Below are 9,976 nucleotides of genomic sequence, written 5' to 3'. Positions count from 1 at the left end.
GGTAAATCGACCTTTTCCCACCTTGGCAGTCTGATGTATGGGGCTAAACTATTCTTTAGTGTCTGGTGGGCAACTCCACTCTCTTATTTGTGGGCACAATAGGCGGGGCTAAATCGTCACTGGGAATCTGGTGGATGGGGCTAAGCCATCTCTTGGGGCCCGGTGGGCGAATTGCTTTCTTCCTTGGGACCTGGTGGGCGGGAAGTGGGCGGGGACACGTCATCCCTGGGCCAAGGGTTGGTTCCCGAGCTGGGCCGGGGCGGAGCAGCAGGAAGTGCGGGACCGCAGCCCCGCTCGGGCTCCCGGCGCTTCTAGGCTCACTGGAGTCTGGAGCCATGGGCAGCCGGGCCTCCTTCGCCGCTGCCGCCTCAGCTTTTCTCCTCGTTGTTTTCGGCCCTCTCCTGCGGAGTGAGGTGGCAGCTGCTCCCCATCTGCCTCGGGCCGCCCAGTCCCTCCGGCTGTCTAGCTTGCCCAGCCGCGCCCCCGCCCCCGCCGCAGGACTCAGCTACAAGACCCACTATCTGGTCCAGCAGGTAAGCGCGTGATGGTTTGGAGATAGAGCTGTCCTCCGAGAAAACCTGCTCCTCCTGCCATCTCTTCCTGCCTCCCCCGCCCGTGACCCCAGAACCCAGCTTGGAAGCTCGCTGGATCAGTATCCCCACCTCCTCAGAGGATACTCCCCAAACCTGTCTCCTTCTGGAAGGGGTTCTTTCAACTTTTAAATGCTTCAAAAAGGGGAACTGCCCAATGCTTCCCAGATGCAGCCCCGGCTCTTGGCACCCTCCCCAGCTCTGGGGATTTGGAATTTCTTCCTCCGTCCAAGTGACCGCTTTCCCTGCATCTTCCTAGAGTTCCTTACCCTCCTCTCCCCCCCCTTTTTCCCGACTAGATTATATTATTTATACCTTCCCTTTCTACAGCCTCCTGGTTCATCTCTCTATCCCTGATTCCAGGTTTTGAAATTTCTTCCTTAGTCGTGGACAGTTTTTCTTCCATTTCTTTCTCCTTCATTTCTTATCCTTTTATACCAGCTTTAAATGCCCTACACTCCTCAGCCTAATTGAACTTTTCATCCTTAGCATTTCCAGGCAGATTAGAGGTCTGAAACTCCTTCCTTAGTCCAAGAGAGCCTTCTTACTGCATCCTCCCTTCTTTCCCCACTACCAGGTTTTCAGTAGTCTCAGAGATCTTTCTCCAACCTTCTGACTTTCCTTTTTTTTTTTTTTAAATTGGTTTATAACTCTTGAAACCCCTCTTTTCTAGCTTAAGCCCTCTCCTTAGTGCAGGTGTTTGAAATATATACTTACTTGAATAGATCCTTTTTCTCCCATTAACCCCCCTCATTCCAATTTCTTTCCTTTATACATACTTTAAATGACACAACTCTCCCAGCCTAATTTATCTATCTAGCCCCCTCATTTCCAGGCAGATATGTCTGAAACTCTTAATACAAAAAATACTTGTAACACCATCCTCACCATTAACAGACCTCAAGAAGTTCACAATTCTTTCATTTGCTTTGTACTTCCCTTTTTCTATACCATTCTTTTCATCATAAATAACCATTTTCTGAACACCCACATCACATTAACTCATCAAACAAGGTCTTCAAACATCTGTTCCAAGCTACTGCTCAATTTAAAGGTAAGAAAGCTAAGGGCTAGAGAAGTTATGCTACTTTGCATTCACAGAGAAGATTCCCTACTTTCTCTCTTATTTCCTCAAAAACATACTGCCAACTTAAATCACATTGTTAGAATTGTATATTACCTCAAAAATTATCTAGTCCAAATCCAACAATTTACAGATGAAAGCCAGGAAAAGGGAAATAATTTAACCAAAGTCACAAAGCTAATTAGCTAGTGTTAAGGCTGCAACTCAAACTCAACTCTTCTTATTCCTATTCAATAATCTTCCCAAGGTACAATAATGATTCAAGAAAACTCCCTATTCTTATTCTAGGATTCACTCCCCTCAATTCTAAACTGTAGAGCATTAAGCCAAATTCAAGTAGATCATAAAGCTTTGCTGGAGAAGGAAATGGTAAAACATTCCAAAAACCCCAAAAGTGGTCACTAAGAATCAGATGTGTTTGGACAAAAAAAAAAACTATGTAGCTTTGCCTTTTTTCATTCCTATTATTGTACCAAGAAGGAATAAGATAAGAATCTTATCTTGTTTCCCACACAATACCTTTACAAGCCTACATCTGCCTAGAAATGCCTCATTCTGTAGCAAAGCCAAAATGCATTCAAGTTTCTTTTAAAACTCAAAATTCAATTTTCATAGGAGAAATCTGTACTCATCCTGCCAGATTTCTTTCCTTTCCTTACCCTCCTTTCCCATCAGTTTATAACAATGAATCTCCATCTACCAGAACTCATCTCCCTAACTTTAGGACCAGGGATTTGAAAAACTTCCTTATTTTGATTGTTGTTCAGTTATTTCAGTCATGCACCACTCTGTGGGCTCTTTTAGGATTTTTTTTTTTTTTTAAGATAAATACTGGAATGGTTTGCCATTTCCTTCATCTCATTTTATACATGAGGACAAGCAGGGTCCAGTTGCCCAGAGTTACAAGTATCTGATGTCAGATTTGAACTTAGGGGTCTTTCTGATTTCAGACATGGCACTTTATCCACTGCATGATCTAGCTTTTCTCTTTATTCTCCTCTTCTCTTTCATATCTTTGCTTTTTTTTTTTTTTTTTATTAACTAAAAATGCCCCAGACTCTCCCAGCTTAATTCTCCTTCACCTCATTAGCATTTTCAGACAGATATGTCTGAAACTCTTGCCTTACTCTGAGGGATCTTCCTCACCAAATTTGGAACCTGTTCTATTAAAGAGATCCCTCTAACTTCACTCTTTCCTCCTCCCTCCTCTTTAAAATACTTGTTACTTTTAAAAAATTTCTTGTAGTTTTTCCCTTTTGTTCTGAGTCTTCTTTTACAACATAGTTAATGTTGAAATATGTATAATATGACTGTACATGCATAACATATCAAATTGCTTGCTGTTTTAGGGATGGGGGAGGGAATAAGGGAGAGAGGAAAATTTGGAACTCAAAATCTTACAAAGGTGTTGAACACTATCTTTACATGTAATTAGAAAAAAATACTATTAAATGAAAAAAGTTTCAAAATAATCATTTTAAATAGCAATTATATAAGTAAAAATATTTATAATAGTAAAACCATTCATTTATTTCATTCTGAATAAATCAACTTCATTTTAAGGAAAAAAAATACCTCCTCTATCCTGTTAGTGATATCAAACTTAAGTAGAAATTAATTTCTGTAGGTGACATACTGACTTAGAAAACCACAAGTTAATATTATCCAATACAAATCCAATGCAATAACATTTTAGTTTATTTTCTTAAATATTTCCCAATTACATTTTAAAATCGGGTTCTGACCTTACCAGTTTTATGGGAGGCGTGTGTCCTGGGGGCTTTGAGTTTGACATGTCTCTCTGTATAACTCATTTTTTCTACCTACAGCTCAAGGAGTTTATTACCTATCAGTTCAAGAACTCTCTCTTCTTCCATCTCTTATCCAAATACTTTCTATTTTAACTAAAAGCTAAGAAATCCAGTGTGGAGTTTATTAGGATTGTTTGTGGGGATAAGAGGCTTTGAGTACAGATTTCTCCTATGAAAATTGAACTTTGAGTTTTAAAAGAAACTTGAATGCATTTTGGCTTCGCTACAGAATGAGGCATTTCTAGGCAGATGTAGGCTTGTAAAGGTATTGTGTGGGAAACAAGATAAGATTTCCTTCTTGGTACAATGATAGGAATGAAAAAAGGCAAAGCTACATAGTTTTTTTTTTTTTTTTTTTTTTGGTCCAGTCACATCTGATTCTTAGTGACCACTTTTGGGGTTTTTGGAATGTTTTACCATTTCCTTCTCCAGCAAAGCTTTATGATCTACTTGAATTTGGCTTAATGCTCTACAGTTTAGAATTGAGGGGAGTGAATCCTAGAATAAGAATAGGGAGTTTTCTTGAATCATTATTGTACCTTGGGAAGATTATTGAATAGGAATAAGAAGAGTTGAGTTTGAGTTGCAGCCTTAGCACTAGCTAATTAGCTTTGTGACTTTGGTTAAATTATTTCCCTTTTCCTGGCTTTCATCTGTAAATTGTTGGATTTGGACTAGATAATTTTTGAGGTAACATACAATTCTAACAATCTGTGATTTAATTTGGCAGTAGGTTTTTGAGGAAATAAGAGAGAAAGTAGGGAATCTTCTCTGTGAATGCAAAGTAGCATAACTTCTCTAGCCCTTAGCTTTCTTATCTTTAAATTGAGCAGTAGCTTGGAACAGATGTTTGAAGACCTTGTTTGATGAGTTAATGTGATGTGGGTGTTCAGAAAATGGTTATTTATGATGAAAAGAATGGTATAGAAAAGTGACCATAAAAAGGGAAGTACAAAGTAAATGAAAGAATTGTGAACTTCTTGAGGGCTCCTGTTGTTGTTTCTTTGTTTTTGACTGGGCTTGTGATTTCTCTGATGTTATTAGTTCTCAGTCAAAAAACTCCCTAAAATGATCTTAGTTAAGTAACTTCTATAATGTAGAGAGTTGCTCAACGCAACTCCTACATTAGTTTTAAATGGTCAATGGATGAAGTAGCCATTCTATGTATCAGATAAATCCTTAGTCAATTTGTGTTTTGCTCATGGGTTTATATTTACAAGGTATCAAATTTTTTAAGACACAGAACAATAATTAACTAAATTAGTCAGTAGCTAATTAAAATTATTATAAACTATTCTCCCTCACCACCAGATCACTTTGATTTTTACAGGGGGTTATTTTTTGGAGGAAATAGCCCACATATTTATTATATTTGTTATAGTGTTAGTAATTGTTAATTTCTGAACAAATTTTCAGTTTGCTATTATTTAGTATGCAGATCTTCAAGCAAATATTATTTGTATTATTAATTTTTCTTTAAACCATTATGTCTGTTGAAAGAAGCATAAAAAACACATCAAGATGATGTTAATATCTGCATTTCAAAATTTTTTATAGGTGATCTCTATATATTATTCAAAATATTTGATAGTCAATAAAGTGAATTGTCACATTTTAAAAAGATTATTTATCTACAATTATTTGCCTGTACTCATTAGTTGAAAAATGCAGCACTTTCAATTCATAAAAAGAGAAAAAATGTAAATTCTTAAATGTTTAACTCAAGTATGTTTTAATTACTACACTTAAATACTCCATTGAGCTTGAGGATCAGTAACTTGATCCACTATATTCATGGTTTAGTGAGCATGATATTGTACTGTCAAGAGTTGTAGGTTTAAATTGTTTGCTTGCCATTAACTAACAGTATGATGATGAATAAATAACAACTTCCCTGTAGTTTAGATTCCTTAGAGATGAAATGAAAACTCTTCCTGACTGCCTGCCCCCTTGACTTCTAAAGCAAGTCTACCTCTAAAATTTTTAGACTTTGAGGTTATAACCCGTTTTAGTTCATACAAAAGGAATCCCCAAACCAAGTGAAACTGAAAACTGAGTCTTAATTGCCACTGTTATTTAACTGTCACTGAAGGGGGTTATTTCTCTTTCTTTTTTTGTGTCCATTTTGTACCAGTGTTTTTTTTTTTTTCACTTCCTTAAAGTCTTGAGGTTGTGAACCTAAAACAAAACTGAATTTGAATAGCAAATGCTTTAATTGTAGATAATGTGTATAATGTTATGTGAATATTGAAATAAATATTTATGTACCATAAATTTTGGGGCCCAACTAATCATAGAATTAATTGTAATGGCTTTATCAATCATCTAGTGTAATTCTACCTTGTTTTATTTCAATTTCAACAAACATCATATAATTAAATATGAAAAATCTGGTCTCAAGGACTATATGTTAAGATACTTATACCTAATTAGGTAAATGAACACAACATATGTACAGAGTAAATACAAACTATTAGAAAGAAGGAGGGAAATCAGAAAGGTCACCTTTAGGAGAGGGTGTTTAAGTTGAGTTTTGAAAAAAGCTAAAAATTTAAGAATCAGAGGGAGAGAGGAAGAGTACAAAGGCTTGGAATTAGAGATTGAGTGTTATGTATAGGAACTAGCAAGTTGGCCAGTTTGACTGGAATGTAGAATATGTGAAGAGAAATAATATGTGTGTGATCATAGTAAATTGTAGACTCAGTTTAGAAAGATAGATTGAAGCAAGATTGTGAATGGTTTTAAATGATATTTAAATAAATATTTTATTTTCAGGATAATAGGGAATTATTGAACTTCCTTAAGCAGAGGAATGATCTAATACCTGTGCTTTTATAATTTCAATATGACATCTGTCTGAAGAATGAATTGGAATGGGGAGAGGCTGGAGGCAGGTAGACCCATTAGGAAACAATGTTTCCTATGGAGTAGATGAAAATTGTGTCTCAGATTCCTGATAGGATGTTAACTAGATTTTCTGCAAGCAAGATGGGTCTTTGGATCTGGGTTGGTCTTTATGAATAAGGACCAGTCCAGATGGCTAGTAAGAGATTTCCTGTCTGAGCCCTCTTTGGTTATAGAATGGTTGATACATTTACCTTCCATTTTGGCTTGTTTTTGTATCCCCTTTACCACTGAAAGCTATTTGCAAAAACAATATCATGAGTTCAAATATGGGAAAGGGTGAAGATGGAGAGAAATATATGGGAAAATATAGTTCAGGAAAAAGAAGTGAGCAAGACCAATGTCTTGTAAGTTGTATACGAACACTTCTTTCAAAGAAAAAAAATAGTAGGCCCCCACCAAATGACATCACAAAAAATGAAAAAGACTACATTTTAACAGGTAGGAAAAGACATCATTATTGACACAGGAGATAGTCCTGATTTGACTTTCTGTGCACAGCCACACTATTGACTCATCAGAGCCAATATTAGCATTTGTAATAAACAAGAAGAATATAAGGAGAAAAAGATGTGCAACATGATAAAAAAAAGATTTAACTCAATTATTTAAGCCAATTATTGAAACATAGACATAGAAAGTGGGCAACAGAAATGATATCAATACCGATTATAATAATTTCATATAGAAATTAAATGAAAATTAATGGCTTCTTAAAAACAAAAACCTCGAAATAATCCAGAGAGTGCTTTAGTTAACATTTGATTTACTTGTCAGATGCAAAGAGATGGCTGCCAACGCCATTCTAGGTTGAATCTATTGAGGGGATTAGGGGAGCAAGTGGTTAATTGTGAAAATTGAGTGAACTACACTGGCTCCATCTTGTGACTCAGTTCTGGAGTCAATTCTCTTTCTATTCAATTATGGGTCTAGTCCAAATTCTGTCTTGTGAGAAAACTTTATTCAATTGTGGGAACTGGGAGAAAACTTTATTGTATTGTTTGAGCCTCGCCATATGTGCCTGGGAAACTGGACAATCTCTCCTTGCTGTTTAGAGACCCTTAACCAAGGACTTATATTATGCTGAACATCAAGTTACTCAGATCCAAAGATTGATGCAAATTGAGGGGATTAGGACAGTAAGTGGTTAATTGTGGGAACTGAGTAAACTATGTTGGCTCCATCTTGTGATTCAATTTTGTAGCTAGCTCAATTCCTTTTCTATTCAATTATGGGCCTAGTCCAAATTCAATCTTGTGAAAAAAATTTATTCATTTGTGGGAATTGGGAGAAAATCTTATTGTATTATTTGAACCTGGCTCTGGTATGGCTGGGAAACTGGACAACTTAGTTTTCCCTGCTATTGAGAGACCCTTAACTGAGAATCTAGGTTATGTTAATCAGAAACTCAGATCAAAAGATTGATGCAAAAAGTTTTCTCAGAATTGTACATTTCAAGCAACCCATATGGCTTATCTGAAAACTGGCTTGTACTGATCAATGTTTCTCTAGTTCACAGACTTCTGGGGAAAATGGGAGAGTTCTTTTTCTGATTCTAGGGAATTGTATCTATTCATTCTCCCCCTTCCAATTTAAAAAGCCCCTGATTTTTCTTCCAAATAGAAACTATATTACCCAATGTTATGTTGTTTCCTTTTAATTAATTAACCTTGTTTGATTATTTTTAATGAATAAAAGTGTCTGGTCCTGATTTGTTGGACAATTGGCATGAATTGCTTAATAAATCAATATTCTTAGAAAACAGACTCTGTCATTTCATCTTTCACCACAGAATAAGAATAGAGACTTGCCTATAAAGTTTTACAAAGACGATTGATGGATATTTATGAGAATTGTCTCATTAAGCAGAGAGAATCCTTAGAGTAAAAGTTATTTAAAGAAAGCTTGACAGATTAACCATACCTGTTTGCCACACACTTCTGTTTGTATTTCTCATTCCATTTTCATCCTTGAAATGGGTGTATTATCTTAAAAGAGCTTTGCAAATTGTATTTTAAGATGAAAAAAATTTCAAGGCATTTGCATTAGTTCTTTTTATGATGTTGGGAGAAATGGAGGAAAGCTTTGAGAACTTTGCATGCATTTCTTGTAACAAATTTTGGGAAAAATACAGACAAGAGTTGCACAGGATGATCAGACATGGATAGATTGTGTTCTGCATTTTTGTAGGGAACTCTCAAATTGACATTGCAGATCCATTCCTTGTATTACAATGTTGCATAAACATTTTTTTTTTTTTGGCATAGTTACATAATTATGATTTTGTTGTTTTATATTAATTTGGCCTATTCATATTCTGTTTCTCTGGTATAAATTCAACCCAATAATAAAATATGGGATTTTTAAATATGTTTCTGACTTCTTCTTCTTCTTTTTTTTTTTTTTTTTTGCTGGGGCAATTGGGTTTAAGTGACTTGCCCAGAGTCACATAGCTAGAAAGTGTTAAGTGTCTGCAGTCAGATTTGAACTGAGGTCCTCCTGATCGGGGCTGGTGCTCTATTTACTGTGCTACCTAGCTGCCCCTCCAGTAATTTCTTTTAAAATATTTTTGGCAATATTTTAACATTGATATTCTTTAGAATATTATAGTTTTCTCTCTGTTTTGTCTCTCCTTGGTTTAAGTATCAAGATCATATTTGTATTATGAAAAGAATTTTGTAAGATTCCTTCCTTTTCCTATTTTTGTAAAGTTTTATATTACTTTTGGATATTTGATAGAATTTATTTGAAAATCCATCTGGTCCTGGGTTTTTCCCCTTTGGAAGTTCATTTTTGGTTTGTTCTATGTCTTTTTCTGAGACTAGACTATTAAATTTTAAATTTTTTTTTCCTGTTTCTCTGGGCATTAAAATATTTTTGTCCTAATTCTTATACATACATGCTGGCTGTGTGGTCCTGGGCAAGTCATTAAATCTCTCAGCATACTAGGCAAGTAGCTAAATATATAAATTGCAAGGAAGGTGCTAATTTGCAGTAGGGGAGTATGTTTTTCACTGGGACCTTCCCACACCAACTAAATCACAAATCCAGACCCTGTCCCATTATATATTTTTGAAATATTCGCCCATTTAATCTATTTTTTTTCTGGCATGTATTTGGACAAGATAATTCCTATTGATTTATTTATTCCCTCTTTTTTACGTAGTCAATTCTCTTTCTCTTTCTCTCTCTCTCTCTCTCTCTCTCTCTCTCTCTCTCTCTCTCTCTCTCTCTCTCTCTCTCTCTTTCTCTCTCTCTCTCTTTTTGTACTGGAAATTCCTTACATAGTACATTGGATACTGAGAGAGGGAATCCAAACATGGTAGTTCAAGTATTAGTGCTGATAGGAACATGGCAGATCTATTCCATCCTTTGAGATAATTAGGTTTACCCGCATCTCATCTTTTTAAAGATCTTTTTTTTCCCAACCTATCCCACACTATTTTGTGACACAATCCTGTTTATAATATTTCATTATTTTTTCTCTATTGTTATTTGTAAATGAGTTGGTATTCTACACTGATATTGTCTTTGGCTGCTGTGGTGGGTAAGGGTTGAAATGACTGAGAAATAAAAGTTCAGGCTTC

General features: G+C 35.8%; 1 protein-coding gene across 1 annotated transcript in view; it reads left to right on the top strand.

Moving 5' to 3' along the window:
- The first annotated feature begins 273 nt into the window (after positions 1-273).
- PRCP (prolylcarboxypeptidase) overlaps positions 274-9,976 on the top strand; it is a 74,273-nt gene continuing 64,570 nt past the window's right edge. Inside the window, exon 1 of the mRNA XM_051987219.1 lies at positions 274-533. Coding sequence (XP_051843179.1) covers positions 336-533 — 198 coding nt within the window. The 5' untranslated portion in view covers positions 274-335. The remainder of the gene's footprint in view (positions 534-9,976) is intronic.

This window comes from Antechinus flavipes, chromosome 3 (assembly GCF_016432865.1).
Source record: "Antechinus flavipes isolate AdamAnt ecotype Samford, QLD, Australia chromosome 3, AdamAnt_v2, whole genome shotgun sequence".
Taxonomy (NCBI): Eukaryota; Metazoa; Chordata; class Mammalia; order Dasyuromorphia; family Dasyuridae; genus Antechinus; species Antechinus flavipes.
This window is presented reverse-complemented; position numbering and strand designations above follow the sequence as displayed.